Source organism: Gallinula chloropus (assembly GCF_964237585.1).
Source record: "Gallinula chloropus genome assembly, chromosome: 1".
NCBI lineage: Eukaryota > Metazoa > Chordata > Aves > Gruiformes > Rallidae > Gallinula > Gallinula chloropus.
The window spans coordinates 79,352,812-79,374,081 of record NC_140085.1 but is presented as its reverse complement, the minus strand read 5'-3'; the positions used below and the strand labels follow the sequence as shown (position 1 = coordinate 79,374,081).

The following is a 21,270-nucleotide window of genomic DNA, read 5'->3' as shown; positions in this document are numbered from 1 at the left end:
TGATGCCAGTTAAAGTCCAGTGGTCAGTACCCCTTCCCCTTTGCCATCCATCCAACAGCCCAAATTCTTAACTAAATCTGATAGAAAAACAACCTCTCTCTGGTCCATGTGAAGCAGAGGGCTTTCAGTTGTCAAGTATTCAACATAAAGCCTGTTCTAACCCATATCTTCCCGAGTACCTCTTTATGAAGGCTGCCCAACTAGCTCCTTCTGCGTTGCTGAAAGCTTTTCTTTCATGATTGCAAGACAGAGAGGTCCTATCCAGGGAGTTAACGAATACTCCTTTTCTTCATCAAACAATTCAACTGCAATAGCTGTATTCTGTTCTCTGCTGTCATCTATTCTCTGGGGGTCCCTGGAAGTTTGAGGTCATTCAGCCCGAGTGTGCACCAGAGGAAATTTTCTTAAAAGCAAGTTAGATTTCTTGTTCCCCTGTTCTTGATGCAAATGGTTCCAACCTGCTGTAATTTTTTGACATTTAAAAATATGTACATATATAAAATTATCATTAGGTGTTAAAAGCATCTCCAACCCAGTTATACTCACTGGCTCAAATCTTAGATTTTTACCCTTTCATTACACAGTTCTTCTCCTTTTATGTATAGCTCTCAAATGCATTGACAGCAACCACAGACCTCTTGTCAGCAGCCTCCAGCCAGCAGCTTTGCAGCTCTTCTGTGCCAAGACAAAGGTCAAGTCAAGTATTCAGGAATTTCTCACTTTTTCTTTATGGAAAGAAGCTAGGAGTTTCCATGGCTTAAAGTTGGATTTATTGTGCTACAAATATAATTCAGAAAAATTTCACCTTAGAAGCAAATAACTGCCAGGTTAGATAGATTTACTCAGACACCACAAAATTAGTCTGCTTGCTGGACTCTGGTATCTTTGGTGACTAGGTCCTTCAGACTTTTGCTGCCTCTCTCTCTGAGGCAGAGAAAGAGGCTGTCTCTGGATGGCAGAACAAAGCAAGCAGCCTTTCTCTCGCACCGCTTCTTACAGGCCAAACAGCAAGTTGCAGTCTCAGCACCCTGTGATAGTCAGAAAGAACATTTCTGACACAGATGACCATTTCAGATGAACTTCTATGAAGATGTACTTACTTCTTCCATCTCTACCGGTGTATCTTAGGATCACATTCTCTTTTACCACAGAGGAAGTAATTAAACAAGTTACACAACAAAAAATAGCTTCCAGATGGGTACCCCCCTTTCTACAATATCTGTTGCCATCTGGGCTTTAACAGGTCCCTCAGCCACCTTGTAGCTCTTCTACTGACCCTGATCTCCATCTTCACTAGTTATTTCCCTTGGGACATATGTCAAATGCTTTACTGAAAGCAAGGCAGATCATCTCTACTAAGTTTTGTTTAGAAAATTAAGGTAGTCTGACAAATCTACTTTTGATACATCCATGCTGCATTTTGTTCATTTTTCCTTTTATCTCATAAGTATTTGGGTTGTTTCGTGTTGGGTTTTTTTTGTAAAACCTTAAATACTTGTGAGATCAAATTAACAGCTTCTGCCTGCCTTCCTTCCTACTTAGACTTAGTTACCAAGTTTTGCTCCCCTCTCCTCCAAAGTCCAATCCAAAGCTGCAGCAATAAATTTGGTTGATGGTGGAGAGGTCTTTCATAGTTTTAGCTCACAAACTACCCTTTGTGTCACTTCAGTGCCTGATGTATCTTTGACGTAGTTTCTCCTGCATTAGAGCATTCCTCATATCTATTAAGCATTCTGACCTGACTACCACTTCCAAAACAATCATCTTGATATCAAGTGCTTCTTTAGTTTTGGGGTTTAATATGTTTAGGTTTGGGATTGAGTATGTTTCTTTATTACACGAAGGCCCCTTTCTATTCTCACACTTTTTACATAGTATGACTTAAAAAACCCAAACCAACAAAAAATAAAAAAACAACCACAAACATTAAGTGCTAGATTAGCATGCCTCACAATACCCAAGTCAGCCAATTTTGGAAGTGTTTAACCTTGTTTTGATCCTTGAAGTGTAATGCATTTTGCTAATCATTTTCCTCTCCACATCCAACTGCATTTGTACCCCTTCCCAACCTTCTTTTCCTAATGCCCTCACTTCATTTGTTTGGACTACAATTAGTAACATTGACATCAATAAATTCTAGTCTCCAGTTCTTTTACTACCTATTTTCTGTACATCTTCCTTTAGGAATGACAAAGTCTGTCACTGCAAAACAAGAGACTAAATGCCTCAATATCAATGTTTTATGACAGATTTCGTGAACTTATTACTGGTATATAGTTTGTAGCATATTTTTGGTATACTTCAAAGAAATTACCAAAGAAGGTTAGTATGGCTGTATCCATTTTACAGAAGAGTGGTAACTTTCTGAAGGCTGAGTAGCAGAGCCAAGAATCTCACATAAGTTTCCCCAGCTTCCCGAGTATCAATCAACCACTACCAGACTCCAGAATTATTTGCAAATGATACCATCACAAAGTAATTTGCTAAACAAATGTGTACATGAGTTTATTAATTTTCAACCATTACTAAGTACAAATACATGTGGATACCTATCTGTTTGCCTATAGAGATTAAAAGTCTCTCTCCATCAACCACGCCAAGCAGTGAGCTCTCATTGTCTTCAATGTGCGTTAGGACAGTGCAGCATCCTACAAGGCCAAATCCTAAGAAAACCACTATGTTGTAAACTTATAAATAACATTATTATTCCTGTGATAATTCATAAATATTTCAGCAGTTCCGCTGAAGCACCCTAGCTAATTTATCATTAGAAAGCTGGTTGGTAACATATCAAAATTTAATCACATAAGAGTGAAATTTTATCAGGTTTTCTCCGTAGGAGACAAAATTGGAGAACTTTCCAGGACACTATCATAACACTTGATGGATTTTTGATGTTTCAGAAGTTTTTCTTCAGGAAGACTTCCTCTGAATTCATTGGTGTATTCCCGATCCAGATTGTTGTATCTGTGAGGAAGAATAGGAAAGGAAAATACTAAAATAATAATATTTTCTGGGATTAGCTTTAGCCACTGTTTATTAGCTAATAGTTTGCAAGATACAGAGCTTTTCTAAGCAGCCTCAAAAAATAGGAGACTGATATGCACTTTCTTAGAACCTTTCAAAATTTCAGAGTGAGAAGTGCCAAACCGGATGCAGGGGGTAATAATAGCTGCATTGTGTCACTTCAACCATTTTAAAACCAAACCAAACCAAACCAAAACCAAAACCATAACCATGCTTCCCCCCACAGATAAATTTTAGTATTTTTTTTTCTCTTTCAGAATCTTAAAGCCTGATTTTCAGCCACCCTTTAATCAGTATTATCTGAATGCTCCTCACTCTTTTTTTTTCTCCCCTCTGGGAGAATTCTTATTCAGCACAAAATGAAACGATTACATCTGACTTCAAAAAATGTATTTTATGTAGGTTTTGGTTGTCTTACTGAAAAGTGAGGTACCTTGACTTTGAAGTGAAATATCAATTTGAAACAATTTTTTTAAGAGTGGAGATCAACAAATTTCCTCATAAAAATATGTTAACAAATATGTTAATTTGTGGCAAAGTAATTTCTTAACTTCAAACCAATTTTATGGCAATTTTTTGACAACCAAAACATTTTAGATTTCAGTAGTAAATGTCACAAATGAAAATTTCACTCTACAGAAGAATAAAATAACTTTTATAAAAAGGAAGACAAAGTACATGCAGGAAAAACATTTCTAGTCATGATTCAGGTCACATTTAAAAGAGAATCAAGAACTAGCCACCGGAATAAATAGACACTTGTGTCTCAGGTTATATTGAAATGATTGACAAGACGCTATGGTAATCTTTGGTGCTGCAAAGTTAGCGCTCTACATAATAGAAAAAGCAGTATTTTTCTCAAGAGTTCTAGAAGTACACTGCCCTTGGAAATTTTCTATTATTGTCATTATCAAATCACTACTTCATCAAGGTTTCTGAAGGATTTCCATACAGCCGCAGCCCAGTGTCTAAGACAGAATGCCACTCGCCCACAACCCTTCCCACACATGGTGACACAGGTTGCTTCCCTCCCTGTTCTTGACTAGGAGTGTAACGACAATAACATTGACAACAGGATGTTAACTGTGACTAAATGTTCTGGAATTCAGGAGGCAGGCCAACTCTCAAGACACCCTAGATGTATAAAGGGATTGCAGCAGTGAGTTCCTTGTATTTTACAGGCAACGTATAGGCATGAAACCTAGGCTCTATAGGTAGCATAAAATTGCTTTGGGGGTGGGGGGGCTAATTGAGCCATCCCATTGTCTCCAGCAGAATGTTGCTTCTATCCTCTTGCCGGGTAGAGTATCAGACAATAGTTCAGTGTTATTCTGTTGAAAATGCTGCATATAGCATTAACTAGTAGCTGTCTGCTGTTTTCTTGCAGTCCCTTTGCCTACTGTCCTATGTTAAATATGTACGCTTGTTGAGAAGCCACCATGGTCTTCTGTGTGTTGGTACAAAGCCAAGTGCAATGGAGGTCAGTTCCATGACTAAGATATCTTGGTGTTGTGACCTAAACTCCATACCAACATATTTACATCCTTCTATAAAGGATAGGATGCTCTTCTTTCTTCAAGGCATTTTTGTATTAATAAAAACCCTTAAATATTTAAGGCTAGTTACATCAGTCTTTTTTTTTTTTCTCCTAACCTTAAGACATGATTTTACTGTGAAATCTCTCTCCTCAAGACAGATGAAAAATACTGAAGTCTGATCCTGAACGGTAACATGCTATCTATGACTACCAATTCTTTATTACACAGTAGCTTACAGGTTTTGCAAGGATTTCTACCCATATTTACAAATGAAACCCCATGTTTTTGTTTTCTCACACATACCTGTGCGCAATGGTCCAGAACCCCAGGGTGTTCACCATCATTAAGGAAGCCAAGAAGAAGAAGAATCTCTCCAATTTACCTTCATGCAGCAAGTGTGGAAACCAGCTACCTGGCAAAGCAGACATTTAAAGCAGAATTAGTTTACCTTGCAGGATGAGACATGGCTCATGTGAAAAACAAGAAGATAACTGTGTACAGCACAGTCACAGCAAGTGCTTTAAAACACACACACCCCAACACCCCAGCTATTTATGCAGACTTCATTCTCACAGCATCTATAGATGGTTTTTTGAGTTGACAGTGTACTTTGCTCCTGCTTTTCAGACAGGCTATTGGGATCTAGAGAAACTGAAGAACTTTCCTAACAAGTCTGAAGGATACTGGAAAACTGAACTCTGCACAGCTACTACTGATATGGCTGGGCCATCTTCCCTTTTATGTGCACATACCTTAACGAATGTCAACTAAGAAAATTTTAGGAATAGCTAGAATTAAGGTGGTCTGTAGAAAGCCTTATTCACATCCCTCATGGTCTCAATAGGCCCTTCAAGAAAACGGAAAAAAAAATGGCATAAAAAGCTTTTGTTCAGTGCCTTGGGTGGTGCTCCATTACCAAGATTCTGACATTTTACCTTTCTTTTTAGCTGCTTTGCACTGTGAGTCTGCAACCTGTCCTTGTCTTGCACACAGCATTTATTTGCATAAATTAGACCTTTATTTTTTTCTATCAAGGCTTGTGCCAATAATGTCTGGGACATTTTGGCAGCTTAAATTCCATTCAGCAGAGGACAGTGCCACCTTTACACACCCAGCATCTTCCCTGCCTGTATTCTTGTGTACTTCAGTTTTTAACTGTGTTGTTTTTGGTGTTGCCCATTGCAACCAGTCTGGATTGTAAGTCTGGGTTGTTTACCACAAGCTCAGATGGTAAATGATAACTATGGAAATCACGGTGATTAAAAAGAAAGCCAGCCCCAGTCCCTCTGCATGTGAGGACAATCAATACCTGAAATATCCTAATTAACTACAGCTAAAAAATAAAACTAAGGCGAAAAAGAAGTTATAGTAGATGCAGAAAATCAGAGCACTCTACAGTGCTATAATTGTTGTTTGGAAATACAGGATGTTTATTGGCTGTCTTCATTAACAAGTAGCAAAGTGCAGTAAGAGCAGATACAGAGCATGAAACAGCTAGTGCTGAGATCACAATGTCCACGCTTCACACAGCTCAGGGGGGTTCACATAAGCCCAAGTCCCAATAACAGCTGGGACACATCAGGCACAACTGCTTTGTTTTTTGCTTTAGTTCCATCTGAAAGGAATGTGCTCCAGGATCACCTTGTGGTACAAGTCAGAGATGATCATGCGATTTGGATCGAAGACCCACTGCTGATCTAAACCAAAACACCAGCATCAACACGTCCAAAGACACCTTTCCTTGCTCCTTCAAGGTCTGGTATCAAATCCCACCCATCTAAGTTGAGTGGCTATTCACCGCTTGAACGAGCTGAAAGGGAGAGAAGGACAAACAGCCACCTTTGCCATAGCTACGCTGCACAAATGTGAGCTCCTTAACCGATCTTTTGGCCATGAAAGCCACTGTTAGCCATCCCATGCCATTCCTAGTCTGTCAAAGGATTACACCCCACCTCCTCACATACATATATTTCCACTGTTTTCCTCTTTCCTCCACATCTTACACTTGTAAAGACATTTCTTTTCAAAGCAGCTGCCTTTAGCTCTCCTCGGATTAAGAGGGAACAACTGCCATCAGCGCAGCAGCTTTCCCTGACTCCTCGGCCGTCTGCCCCGTGCCGCGTTACGGCTCTGCCGGCCGCGGCGCAGCACCACCTCACCCCTCTGCGCCCGCCGTTCCTTTTGCAGCGTTATCTCAGAGCGAGTTTTAAAACGTGTCATTTAACACTGTCAGTTGACTGAGCTCCTAGGTGCCGTAACTTGATTTTAGTAGCTTATAAACTTTTACTGTCATAATTCACAATCAGGTAGTTTTTCATTTCACATCCCCCAGTGGCCAATAGAAGTCATGGGGAGAGCATGTGTATCTGATGAAAGAGAAAGCACGCATGGGGTTCGGTTGTCAAAGTAGAGTTCACACTGTCTGCTAGGTTATTTACATCGGCTGGGCTTACTATATGAGCAGCAGGAGCTTCCTAATGGAACAGCATTTACAATGGAACCTGAACACAAAATACGTACTTAAAAATAGCACCGAGTGATTAAAAAAAAAGGAAGAACGTAGGAACGTAGCAGCTTCTAAGAGAACAGAGCAAAACAGACCTTTGAAACTGCCTTAACACCAGAAAAGGCAGGAGGCTGAAGCGTTGAAAGTGGGAATGGTTAGTTTTAGCAGGTAGGGAGGGCAGCATGGCTGGCATATATGGGTTCTATCACCAATTCAGCACTGGTCTCCTCCTCAGTCTGGGTGAAAGATCATCGCTCTGTCTCCACTCTGCTTCTGAATGAAGCCAGTGCTTAAACAGCAGGGACACACTAAGGAACACAAAGTCTTTGGGAAACCCTATGGCACAAAGAAGCAACAGCATAGGCAATAGAAAATATCTGACCTGGGCCGGGCTTAGATTTGGCATAGGAGCCCAGCTCCCATAGCTCGCTCTCTCAAGTTTACTGCTCAAAGGGGCAATGAGATTTGGCAGGAGTGCCTTTTTCTACATGGAAACAAGGGTGATGGCAGTCTTGAAGATTTCCAGACCCTTATCATACTATCAATACACATTTTCACCAGTGCATACATCCAAGATTAATTTAACTATTTGCCATTTCCAGCCTTCCCCCAAATTTACTTATTGTTTTTTTCCCCTACCTTTTCTTTTAAAAAGGAAGTTGATTTTCCATGAAAGAAGATAGAACTGGACTACATTTTCTTCTACTTAGCTTTAGGAGAACAGCCCTTCATGTTAAAATGTCAACAATGTGTTTCAGGCAGTGAAGCTCCCTTTAGACACTTTCATCCCTTGCACCACTAACACCTTCCACAAGCTGTGTGCAGACTCCAGCACACTCCACTCACTGGCTTTGGGGTTCATATTTTCAGGATCTTACTCTCAGCCATGAATGCCAGGAAATTACTGAGCCAGTTAGTTTGGTTTTGATGGAGTAAGAAGCCCTGGGCACTACCAAGTTGGAAAAGTTCACCACACTCTCATTCCTGAATCGGCATGCAATATGCTAGCAATTCACTCTTCCCCCAAAAGACACTGCCTTTGGGTTCTGTCAATCCTTTACTTTCCTATGGAGATTGCCAACAGAAGTGGCAATTACAGGGTTGGTTTGTCACATAGATAATTGCTCACTGGGAATTAACTTTGTACAACAAGCTTCTGATTTCCATTTTCATTCCAACAATGGAAATACTTTGTAGCATGAATCACCACAGAGAATCAGAAGTTTCCTTTAGCTATGTGTATTTTGAAGAGCCTTTTCTTATTGGATAGAGTTGAATCGTTTATGTATTTCATGGCAAATTTAGAACAAATTAGAGGATTAAGTCTAGGCAGAGTCAGGTCCTCAAGCCTGCTATTCAAATAAAAGAAGTGCCTTGTACACTTTCACTGACATTTTGTAGTCCTATCGATTTTGCATCAAAAACGCTCAGGTAGTACAAGGAGGAGGAATATTATACACCACCAAGAGAAAGCACCTGATCCTACTAACACAGGCTGAAGAGTAGGTAAAGCAGGAATTAGGACATGGACAAAGCCACTTTCCTGTGCTGCTTTTGATGGAAAACAAGAGTGACGAATTGCTGGCAACACTAGCCTTGAAAAGATGTGGAGAGGGTTGTAAGCCAACCCTTGACATATACTATTGCACACAAGTTACCTGTCACTAGGATGGCACCCTTCTAGTTCTCAAGGGAAGGCATTCAGTTTCTTTACTGAATAATACCGTCATATTGTAATACTGAAAAAAGAGAAGACAAAGGAAAACAGTTGCATGCCAGAAATTAGCCTATTCTGTATGATTCACATTTGTACAGCTATCCTGCAACCTAGACTATGATTACAGAAAAATTTACTTCATAGCTTAGAAAAGGATTGGATCACCTTCTATTGCTTCATCAAGTTAGTGGGCATGTATTTAGTGTTTAATCATATCCAAGTTAAAAGTCTCAGTCTGCTTTTAATCCTTATTAGCTAAGTAGGCACCAGTGGACAACACCATCTGGACTGCAAGAAATATCCTTTAACTTTATCATCTCTGGTATTTAGAATCACACAAGGCTCCAAACTGTGGGGGAAAAATAAAAAACCCACATAAAACCTCCGGTTCTCTGAATACAAGCAGGAAAACTGTGTCTGGGGCAGTTTTCCTCCCTCTGACCTTTTTTTTCTTCCCCCCCCTTACACATTTACATTAATATTTTTAGAGAAATGTATTCTGAAATGATTGGCATGGGAGGACAGGTTTTGTCTTGCATCTTCTCCGTTAAAATGTTAGGAGAGGTAAGAGATCCAAAAGAAAGCAGTTTCCCAGCTTGTACTGAAAATATCACTGTCACCCGTCATCTGTTTGCACTCGTCAGATTTTTTAAAAAAAGTCTTATTTTATCATATTCACACCATCCTCCATAGATGCGTTAAAAATGATTAATGCAGCTTTGACTGTGACTGATATCTGATCAACTTTGCCAATAAAAACCCAAATAAAATTCTAAACTAGTGACAAGAAAGAGGATATAAAAATGTTTAAATTTTGTCAACACCCTCTGTGCTTCAGCACTTCAAAATACACACTGGAGGATCTACTTCACTGTACCCTGAATTGCTTCACAGCAAACATGGTCTCATTGCTTAGAGATGGGAGAACCAGAAATAGTCTTGGCTCAGGTTTTAGTGAAACAAGAATCAGGGGACAAGACAGAAGCACCCATAGCCGAAGAGTCACACAATATGCCTTCTTAAATCTTACAAAACCATTGCATAAGCACTATTATCTTCTTTCAGCAAGAAAGATAATTATTTTTGTCTTCCAATCTAAGTTATTTCAGCTTTTTTTGTGGAAAAAAGAAGTTCCACTTGTTTTCCTTTACCCCCACTTCCATAAATTGTCCAGATACTGAACGTTTTACAAGCTTTTTAAACAGAGATTAAAAAACCCCACAAAATGAGGCATGAGAGCTTAATTTCTGTCGTTTGACTTTAATTTAACCTAAGAGAGGTCACATTTTTATTCTCTGAAGTGATGTTATTTTACTGGTCTTAAGCTTCTCATCACAAGTATCAAAGCCTTACCATAAGCAGCACAATGGAAGAGTTTGGAAAAAGTACAGGTGAAGCAAGAGAACTTTATGTATAACACTTTCTATTAAATCAACAGAACAACAAACCTAAGCCTAAATCACAGAATCACAGAATTGTAGGGGTTGGAAGGGCCCTCGAGAGAGCATCAGGTCCAACCCCCCTGCCAAAGCAGCTCCCTAGCACATACTGTACAGATAGGCTTCCAGACGGGTCTTGAATATCTCCAGAGAAGGAGACTCCACCACCTCCCTGGGCAGCCTATTCCAGTTTTGTTGTACTCTACATCCAGCTCCAGAAGCCTGATCTGAAGCCTACTTTGATTTGTGAGTCAGCAGGACAAAAGCCTAGCTATGATGTGTAGCAGAATACTCTAAGTTGTCAGTTTGTAGGGTTACAACACAAAATAATATAAAGGAATATCTCCATTATTTTCAAGTGGTGCATCGCATGAATTATGGCAAATTGGAATGGTTTAATCTCATTCAAGAAGGCAACACTGGGAAAGAGATACCCAGTGAGGTTCCACTTATTTTTAGAAATAAAATGTGAGAGTCCAATAATATGTTGTTTACATACTAATAGGGAAAGTAATCTCTAATGTTTCTAACTAGAGCAACAGAGCAAAGAGTACACTTTTTTTTCTCTCCACTATATTTTTCCTAAAGCTTTTTGGTTTTGCAAAGGACTACCCCTATATAAGGGCTTATTCAGTCCCATTACAGCACCTTAATCTGAATAGACTGTCAGTGAATTCCTTGGATATTTAAGGGTGACTTTTGCTCAGGATAATGGTGTGAACAATCACATGCACTGGGACCACAGGTCTGACAAAGTTAAAGACAGCTTCTTTTGTCCAAAGATAAGCTTGGTATCCAACTTCATTAAAGTAAGGAATACTTTATGCAAGAAAATTTTACAGTTTGCTCAAAAAACTTGTGCAAAAAGAATTAGAACAGCAGTCTGTGGAAAGCTAGGAGAGTTCAGACATTTAGGTCCCAGTCAGGATAAGAATTTGAAAAGCTCTGACAAAACAGTAGTTCTGTCAAAAGCAAATATTTTCTTTTTTTAATAATTTTTTTTCATACAGACTTACAGGAAAAAATGTCACCTTGGTACAACATTGTCACCTGTGTATACCATTAGACAAAAATCTACTGAACTGCAAACCAAATGTAAATATTTATTCCCTCTATATAAAAATATTCTATAAAAGAATAAATTGCATATATAGTGGTACAACATAGTCAAAATGTTTTGATGCCAACTATGCTTAATTATTTTATAAATATGTAATTATATCCAAAGTCAAATTGCAGCAAAATGTGCCAGTTTTACCAAAACAAAATATTTCAATCTTAACAAAATTAATAATTTCCATACTTGTTGGGGAAAGGAAGAGAAAAGGCAACAACAACATAGCCTTTCTTGAACTGTTAGCTTCATTGAAACCATATTTCTCAATGAAAAAACCCCATCTATTCCACAGGGGTGGGAATTTGGGGAGCTCTGCACTGGATGTCTTGATACTTAGTAGTTCTTTGCCTGATTCATTTGGATAAGCATTCTGGGTTTTTACCCATCTCTAGGTGATGGTTTTATACCTAGCAATAAAAGTTTTATTGAATTGTTAAATTAGAAACAGTGCTGCACATCAAAGGGCCATTCATTTGTTCAGATCTTGCAAGTAGGAATCAAAATTCCTTGTCATACTTGAAAAAACAACCAAACAAAACTTCCCTTTCTTTTTAGCGTATGAAATTCTTAATGTAGGAAAGAGAGCACCCCAAAACTTAACCATGAGCAATTAAAACATTCTGCAGCCATGGTAATTTCAAGGGTATTGTGCATTAGGGTCATCAGATGTGCTCAAAGAGAACAGTTCTGTGTAGCACAGTAACAAAGCTTATCAGTGGAAACTGTCTTTAGAAGTACTGCTTCAGCAAGTAGAACTATTTCAGATACATGAACAAAGGGATCCCTGTCCTTCAGCTCAAGAACTTAAGTGGCTTACTTTTTTACTTATGAAACAAGTCTTCTCTGTATTGAAAAATTTTATCAGCAAAAAAAGAGTTTAAGAAACTCTTGGACTACCTTGAAAGTCAGCAACCCAGAAAAATCTCCATTTTGGGGCTTATACTAAACATTCTGCAACAGTCTGAATCCAAAATAACTCCTTTTGAAACAGTAAGTTCTCTGGGAATCATGGTATTGGAAAAGGGTAAAACCAGTGGGACCATATTGTCACAGAATCTGGTTCTTCTGGTAGCTGGGCAAAGGGAGAGGCAGCAAAAAGACAAGAGAGAAGTAGTGGGTCTAGGGGATCAAATTCCCTATAGGGCTTTGAAACACTCAACCCAACCTCCTTTCCCTACAACACTTATGGCCCTTATGCCCTTAGGCTTGCACATAAGCATGGCTAACATGAACGTACTTCTTCATGAACATAAAAAGGTGCTGCCTAGACAATTTACTTGCTTGTCTTCTCGAACAGAAATAGAGACAGGAGGTGAGGGCTTCCTGCAAGATGCCATCCTCTAATTACTCCACCTATCAAAACTAAGATGACTCATTAAAATTGGATGAGTACAGCTATAAGGCTATTTCCTATCTTAATTCCATCTTAATTGTGAGAACAAATCAATAAACTTTGGCATCCCCCTTAATTCTGCTGCTTAATTCTCCAAATCAATAGTATTAGAAAACTGCTCAGGAGCACCGGTCATGAGCATACTCTTACCTTGAGAGCCTGCATGGGCTGTCTGAACAAAGAAAGCTCCCATAAAGCAGCCAGCTCCATTAAAGAGAGTTAGAAAATGCATAGAAATCCCTCTGATTCTTTCTGGCACAAGACGGAATGAAAGCAAGGAACCTTAGAAAGGAAGCAGAGACATTTACAGGTTAAAAAATATAATTGATGGGAGAAACTAGATAAGGCAGAAAAAAAGAATCTAAAACATCTCTAATAGTAATTTTCCATAAAGCACACAGGAATGTACTTGCTGTGGAAGGGCAATCGGATGTTTTAGTATGTACCCTATTAACAAAAGATTATCTAAACTGTTTAAATGAATCTCTAACAAACTATCCCATAAACAACTATTGATATTCCACAAATGTGTAAAGATCTTTCATCCAGATAGTTGCTTTCACCTTTTAAAACCTCTGGCAAAGCAAAACAACAGAAGCAGCACCACAGTCAGCAAGTATGAAGAGAGAAAGTGTGATATTTAACTGCAGGACAGCGGGACCTCCTATGCCAGACCAAATGCAGCATAGACACCCGTAGATACTTCTAAAATCCAGAGGTCTTCCTTAACTTGGACAGTGACCTTGCTCTAACTTAAGGCTGGACAATGCTCCTCCTCCCCAGAGACCAACCTTTAGAGTCACTGGCTAATTTTTAAAACATTGTCCTTCACTTTCTTGCCAGAAGATTAACCAGAAGCAATAGCTTTGGTGGTGAGGGTGAGCTGCAGCATGTCATCGTAACATGGATGACTATAAATCAACCCACCAGTTATATGTTATCCAACCTAGATTACAGTAACTGTAGGTATTTATGATAGCTGTTCTTTTTAGGTAACTTTCCATGATTATCAAAAACCTCTGTTTCCTAATTTCATACCTTGACCCCTCGTACACACTTGCTCTCCAAGCCCTACCATCTCCCAACCTGCTTTATGAGCTGAGTTTGAATGACCTCCAGCTTGAGAAACTTATCAGCAGAGGATCCTATTTTGATGCTGAGTTGCCTGAAGCATCTCTGAATACAAATGAAACTTTTGCAATCACCATCTTCCACCCTTTTTTAATTTGGATGTCCAAATGAGAGCTTTGGAAACATATTAAAGAAAAAAAAAAAGCCATGAACAGTGTTTTCTCTTCATTCACAATAGGAATCAAAAGCCTGAGGGCAAGAGAAAGTAGGTGAGCCTGGGACACCATCTGTAGATGCAACAGTACAGGCTGAAACATTGTACAGTCAGTGTCCTAGCTAATTTGAATCACTGAGAGCTTAAAAAGTTTTTGTTATTCCTCCCTTCTAAAAGCAGGGGTGCAAAACATGCATCTTGGCCAAATTCAGCTTGGGTAATTGCATCCTACTTACCTAAATTACCCCTGCTGTTTCAATTGCATGCTCCGCTCCTCACTTCTCCCATGGTGCTGCTGTGAACCATTAAACAGCTGCTGCATGTCACCCCGGAGACTATCGCGTTTCATCGGTGGGTGAAGCGATCCCCGATATATTCTTTAACTAACAGAGCTGTTGGCCACGTGGCATCCCATTTCTAAGCGCTTTGAGACATGTTCCTGGCAGATGATGCTCTTGCAGCAACTCACTGCAAATCTGCTAACCCTTTGTAGGGCAAAGCAGTTACCCTGCACCAGACAGCTTGGACACTGGCTGTGTAACACAGCTGCTGTGGCCACCAGGCTGGCTTCCCATCACCAGCCATCTCAGCTACTGGTGGGGGCCAATGCCTACTAATATGGTCCCACAGGATGAAGAGATTTTGGGTTTGGGTGGATTTGTTTTGTGGGTTGGGGTTTTTTTTGTTTGTTTTTTTTGTGGTAGCATTGGATTTTTGCTTGAGCTTTTTTTTTGGGGGGGGGGGAGGGGTATTTTTTGTTTTAAATTGTTGAGCTTTAAGAAAGTAATTTCCTACTTTAAAACAAGCTGGGGTTGCAAATTCAAGCTGTTAGTAGCCTGTGAGATCTTAGATTCTAACATCATCGAGGATAGCAATTATTTTACCTTGGTTTTATTTTTTAAAGACTACCTCAATACTAGGGAAACATTAAACATTGATATTATTTATTCTAAGAGTTGCTTATGTCACCTCAAACAAATGATTTATATAGAACTCCTATCAACAAGGTGACGAAATATATTATACAAACAGAATTGTAAGTATCAGGGCTTAAATGTAGATGAAGAGTTCAATATGCCAAATCTAGCTCCTCAAACTAAGCACTTCAGAAACCAGATATCTCCTCTCTTCCCTCTGATTACAAGTGTGAACATTTCTGTCTTCAACTTGGATCATGTACTTTCAGGTCAAGTAAATTATTATGATAATTGAATTTGACCTTCTGCATAACAAAGGCAGTAAAATGTCAGGAAAGGTGAAACAACTATTTAAGTGTCTAGGTTGTCATTACCATCCATGGAGATCCACTGAATGGTTCCTGAACAGCAATTAAGTTCAAACTGAATTAGAAACCTAGAGCTCAGTTCAGTCACGTGAATACAGATGCCCAGTGCTCACTGAAAAGCTCTAGTTCACCCTAAACACCTTCATGGGGCTGTCCGATAAGGTGCAGGACCTATGGAAAAACCATACTCTTCTCCAGCAGCAGATGGAGGCCACGCAGGTACTGTGAAGAGCCTCCACACCCTGCATTCCTAGCTTAGAAACTCCTTCACGGACGGTGCCAGGCACCCAAGTGTGGGCAGGTGAATGGAGACCCGCATCCCTATTGACTGCAGTAGTAATCTACTCTAATTTCAGGTATTACCTTTAGTTTTGTACATGGAAGACTCGCTGCCAGACTAAATTCCTTCTACTTGGGTTATTGAATTGTACCTGTAACTGCAGCTTCTGGCAAGATGCTTAATCTATTTCTTTTTTTTTTTAAAAAAAACAGGGAAGACAACTTTTCTTCCTAAGACATGGTAATGACAATATTTAAAAAAAAAAAAAAAAAAGAAAAAAATAAAGGGGAGAAAAGCAAAAAAGAAATACCCCAAGACCGAGCTTAATTTCTTTTTCTAAAGGCGAACATCATCTTCTAGCCATTGGACATCTGTTGTGTCGCAATGGGCTAAAGAGCCTTATTCTACCATACTGGTAGAATAATGATTTTAAAGCTTCTGCATGAGAAGACTGTAAGCAAGCCACCTCCTAAACTTTTTTTTTGTTAAGCTAAACAGAGAAGGTCACAGTTTTCAGTTACACTTAGCCTGTAACCTAGAAACCACATTACCTGCCTAGAAACCTGTCTCAGTTAAGTACTTGAGAGCTATCGGATGAAGAGGCACTATGAAAGTGCTAAGTAATTAAAACTAGGGAAAATTAACTTTTTAGTGACAGACCATGACCCACATCTCTTAGTAGTCTTAGAATGTAAGAATGAAGCTGAGGCACTCGAGTTATTTCCTGCTCTTAAATAAAAATCTGAACATTTCTGGGGTTGTACTGAAACAATAAACACTCAACCTGTAGAATTAAATGCCTGCAGAGATCAACTAGTCAAACACTTTTCCTCTGTCTCTTTAAATTAATGTTGATTAGATTATTTTTGTAATAGTAACATATTTTTTTTTAAGCTCTGAGATCTAAAACACTGGTAAGTACTCTGTGTGCTCCTCAGAAGAAAATAAGCCTCGGGAATATCAGGAAAGGTAAGTTATGGAAAGGAGGGAAGGTTCAGACTCCCAGTCAGGAGCGTATCTACATAATTTATGGATGGCAGGCATGAGCTACGCTCTGCCTGTGCTCTTTGGAACAGGAGTGTTTATCCCTGGCTCCATGCCACAAGCTAAGGCACGATGCTCTGTGCAGGCATGTTCGCATGACTCCTGATTGGAGCACAAACAAAACTCTTGCATCTGCCTACAATATTCTCCAGGTTAGCCTGTCAGTTGACTTGTGTTACCCGCCTGCATATGCTCGGTGTCGGTGAAAAACATGTAGTAATTCTATTAGCTGGATCTACAAATTGAAAAGGTTAAACAAAATTGCTTCACCTTGCTCCGGCCGTGGCCTAAAAAGTGCTCATAGACCATAACCACAGCTCAGCTGTCATACGCATAGAGGTTCCGTCTCAAGAAAATCATCCTAGAAGAGTTCAGGTCAGAAGGGACATCAGGACCTCATCTGGTCCAGCCCCCTCCTGAAACACATTCAGCTTCAAGGCCAGTCACACATCCAAACCCAGAGTCCCATTACTCTGTTCACCCCCCCACCATGTCCCTGGGGTGCATAATCCATCATGCACCCCAGGGACATGACCAGGCTGTGTCACCTTTCTGTTAGTCTGGAACGTCCTTGCTCACATGGAGTTGCAGCCAGCAAGACAAATTACACTTCTGTGAAGCAAGTAAAGCACAGCTCTGCTCCCTAAGCCCACTGAACAGAGCCAGGGATAAAATATCAGATGACAGTAATTATTTTTAGGAAGTTGATATCATTCTCTGCAAATCAGGACACTCTTGCTTTAGTCTCTTAGATTTTACTTACATGAAGGAGTTACCAAGGCTTCAGCCACTCCAAGTAGGATGTATTGAGGAGCTAAGTGGAAGCAAGGCATGGAGGAGACTAGGAGAACCTCCTCAGAAAGCGTCTGCTGCACTGGAGGGAAATGCTTTCGGTGTATTTCAGAGAAGCCAGCAACCATCACGGAAAGTGCAGCAGATAACTGACCTACGACTGGGTAAAGAGCACAGAGAGCATTCACCAAATCTGTAGTTACAGTATCATCATGTATTTAGAATGAAGCAAAGTCCTAGGAGATGCTAAAGAAGCTTCCCCCCTTCCAATCCTGCCCCCCATTACATCCTCTCTGGAGACATAGATATGAATAAAGAGTAATTCCTGCAGCAGAAGCCTAACTCTAAATATATGGCAAAGGGATGCTGGACAGCACAGAAAGAACTTAGGGATGCAGAGTAAATAAGAGGAAAAACTTTGTGACTTTCTTTTCAGAAGGAACAACTTTTGTTGTTTTTTGGGGGGGGGGGGTTTGTAGATAGGGAATGTAAGAAAGGAATAAAGAAAAGGCAGCAGCCCTTCCAGATATCACAAGAGCCTGGGTAGGAATAAGACTACCCACCAAAGGGAAACTCTCCTATTTAAGCAGCAATAAGATACTGAAATATACAAATGCACCATATGCTTTATCTGCTCATTTTCTATACGAGTAGTGGCAGCACAGGCAGTTGAAGTACCAGATTTCTAAGGCTGCAAGCTACGGTAGATGGGAAAGAAAAGATCAGCAGTGCACATCACACCTCAGGAGATCGTCATTCTACATTTTCCCCTTTCCCTCCACTGCAGAGTGCCTTGAACTGCTTTTGAAAGTGTGTTGGATAGTGCATTTGCAGGACTGTTTTAACATTTTAGGATGAGATGAGCTGCATTACTGGAAGAGAATCTCGAGCTTTCTAAGGGTTTGGACATAATCTGGTGGACTACAAGTTGCCTCCTGCCTTCTTCAGTTGTCCTGAAGAAGTATCATCACATGATCTGTAGTACACTGGATCCATAATGCATTTCAATACATCACAGCACATGTAACACGTGGAGTCTTACTGCCTGCATCAGTGGTAAGGCACGAGTACTGCACAAGGACACAGGGCAGGGGAAAAAAAACCCAAAGCAAAATGTTTAGCCTCATAATCATAGATGTGAGAAAAGCTTCTAATAAACTCACATGCACTTTAAATACACTTCACCACACATAGTACATTTACATGCTGTTCTGTGCAATTTTATATTTCTTGATGTTGACAATATGAAATTGTTGTAGCCTCTCAGAGAAAACTGCATTCCTGTGTTTTAAATAAGTCTCCTGAATTTGAAACATCTATACCTCTGAGCTCCCATTGATTTTGACTGTGTAATTCCTCAGCATTTCTAAGCTATAATGTAAATCCAGGTGTGAGAAGTTGGTGTCTTTTGACAGCTTTGGTTCAAATACTTCAACTATGCCTTCTTTTTCCACTTCTCTTACAATGGTTCATCTCATTTAATGCCTGGAAATCTTTACACTTACTAGATTTTATGTCAACAGTCCAAGGCTTTTGTTTCATATTTTATTTATAAATTTTTTCTCTATGGGTGTCAGGGCAGAAGAGGCAGAAAGCCCACACAACTAAGTAGCCTTAGCCTCATGAAAGTTTTTGCACACATCTACATTTCCTCTACCAGCAGCAAGCTCTCACACCCTTCCACCAGCAGTTTGCCTACATTTTCAGAACACTAAATACCCACCACTCTGCCTAACTTGATTCCTGGATCAGGTACAGCAGACATGTGAAAGAAGGATGAGATAACCTTTCAGTGGAGGCCTCTCTCTTACAATATTGCTCTAACTCTGCCTCAGCCTGCAGGGAATCTGTCACCCTTAGAAAAACCAAAGAAACTGGGAAGTGGCTTTGCTTGTGTTCCAAAGAAGATTCATTGCTAAACTTCAATGCCAAACAATTTCAAGTGAATGTCAAGGCAGATACACCAGCCATAATCCAACAGAAAATTTCTTGGCTAAAAATGTTCTTTAACAGAGTAGCAGCAGTTTTTCCACAGCCTGAGACCACTCACCTGTGGTAAAAGAAACAAACCAGCCTGTGCCTGTTCTGTCAAACATGCTACTGGAAAACACATCAGCTACCTTCATGATCCTGTGCTAGTATCTGGCCACTGTCTAACAGCAGTAATACCTTGTTCAGCCTAGTTAAAGGCATGTGTACACATACTAATAAGAGCATACTTTATATTACCATTGAAAGAAAATATCTAACTATAAAATCAGACGTCCGTTTCCAGTGTTCCCAGTAAGTCCTGTCCAGAATGTTAACGCTCTGACCATTAGAAATCCACAAGTCAAATATATTTAAGTGGACAGTGTATGCCCACTATTCTGGTGCAGGCATCAGTCTTAAGTTCACAGAAACATAAAGAACATAAAGATTGGAAAAGGCCTTCATGATCATTCAGTCCAACCATCCTCCTACCACCTGTATTACTTACTAAACCATGTCCCTAAGTACTTCATCCAACCTTTCTTTGAGCACCCCAAGGGATAGTGACTCATTCCAATGTCTAACCAAGTTAAAACACTTATTTTGCTTTCCTGTATATATCCCCAAAATGTATTTGTAAGAAGCAACAGCAACCTTTCTAAACCTCAGCTGGTACTTGATATAGGCCAAGTTTTCCCTCATAACATAAGTTTCTTTGTGAGTGGGTCTGAGCTCTTCTGGCCATGGCCAATGACGTATGTTCCCAAGCTCCCAGAGAGAAATTTGCCCATTTCTCTGGCATGATCACAGAATCACAGAATGGTTGGTGTTGCAAGAAACCCCTGGAGATCATCTAGTCAAACCCTCCAACACTGATGCTTTTCTTTTGCAGCTGGAAATAACTCACTTAATACACGTGCTCTCAAATCACATTTACCTTTTTCCTTGCCAGTCCAAGTAATTGCTAATAGATATATCCTGCAGATGGTTTAGATCAGCAGGTTTCTCTCCTTTTCTGTCATTCCCAGATGATGGAACCAACAGTTTCCATAGCAGAAGTACAGTGTCTCACTTGGTACAAATACATCTCTCCCCACTCTTACTCCCCCGTTTTCTAACAAAATCTGTCCAGCTTCATAGTCAGTCAGCTATTTGTGCTTGTTATTAAGTTCACCTTCCTCACAGTCTGAAATGAATCACTCATTTTGCTGATGATTTCAATAATAACTATCTATTCACCTAAGTCTCCATGCCATCACATAAGCACCAGTGCTGGTAGAAGGGAAAGGATGAAGTGCCTTGCTGTAGAAAGAGCAAAGTAGCAGAAGCCCAGACTTCAGTGGTCATGAGCTGCCAAGCAGTTTTTCACCAAATAGTTCACCAAATGCTCATGTTTCTCATAAGAAATTCCAGATGCTCAACATATTTGGGAAACAATCTAAATTAACTTTAAGCTTTTCATATTCTTTACATCATATATAGTTTACAAATAAACCAAAAATTATAGAGAAAATAAAACTGATTACAGTTTTTATGTACATCCTTATTACACAGCAATCAGATCTTTCAGTTCAGTGTTGCCTATACGACTCCTCCTTGAAAACTGTTACCTTGAAATTTTCCAGAAAACGATTTAAAATTTCTTTCTCTAACTATATTTTAATTCAAATCTTGTAAGAGGCTGGCTTAACACCAACAGCCTATTTATACATTCAATTTTGTTCCAGAAAATAATTGTGAACCTAATTAACTGTTGGCAAAAATATTGGCACTTAGAGGTCTACCATATTTGCAGGTGCAGTCGTATACTTGGATATCTAAAGCCATCACCTGTACCCACAGGTATTTTTATGCCTCAGGTAATTTATCACCCCTA

The 21,270-nt window shown here is 39.7% G+C and overlaps 1 protein-coding gene across 1 annotated transcript in view; it reads right to left on the bottom strand.

Moving 5' to 3' along the window:
* Positions 1-2,822: 2,822 nt before the first annotated feature.
* The window catches only part of SLC15A5 (solute carrier family 15 member 5), a gene marked incomplete at both ends in the record, with an annotated part of 33,798 nt that continues 15,350 nt past the window's right edge, over positions 2,823-21,270 (bottom strand). Inside the window, 4 exons of the mRNA XM_084270133.1 lie at positions 2,823-2,967; positions 4,869-4,977; positions 12,888-13,019; positions 17,395-17,583. Coding sequence (XP_084126259.1) covers positions 2,823-2,967; positions 4,869-4,977; positions 12,888-13,019; positions 17,395-17,583 — 575 coding nt within the window. The remainder of the gene's footprint in view (positions 2,968-4,868; positions 4,978-12,887; positions 13,020-17,394; positions 17,584-21,270) is intronic.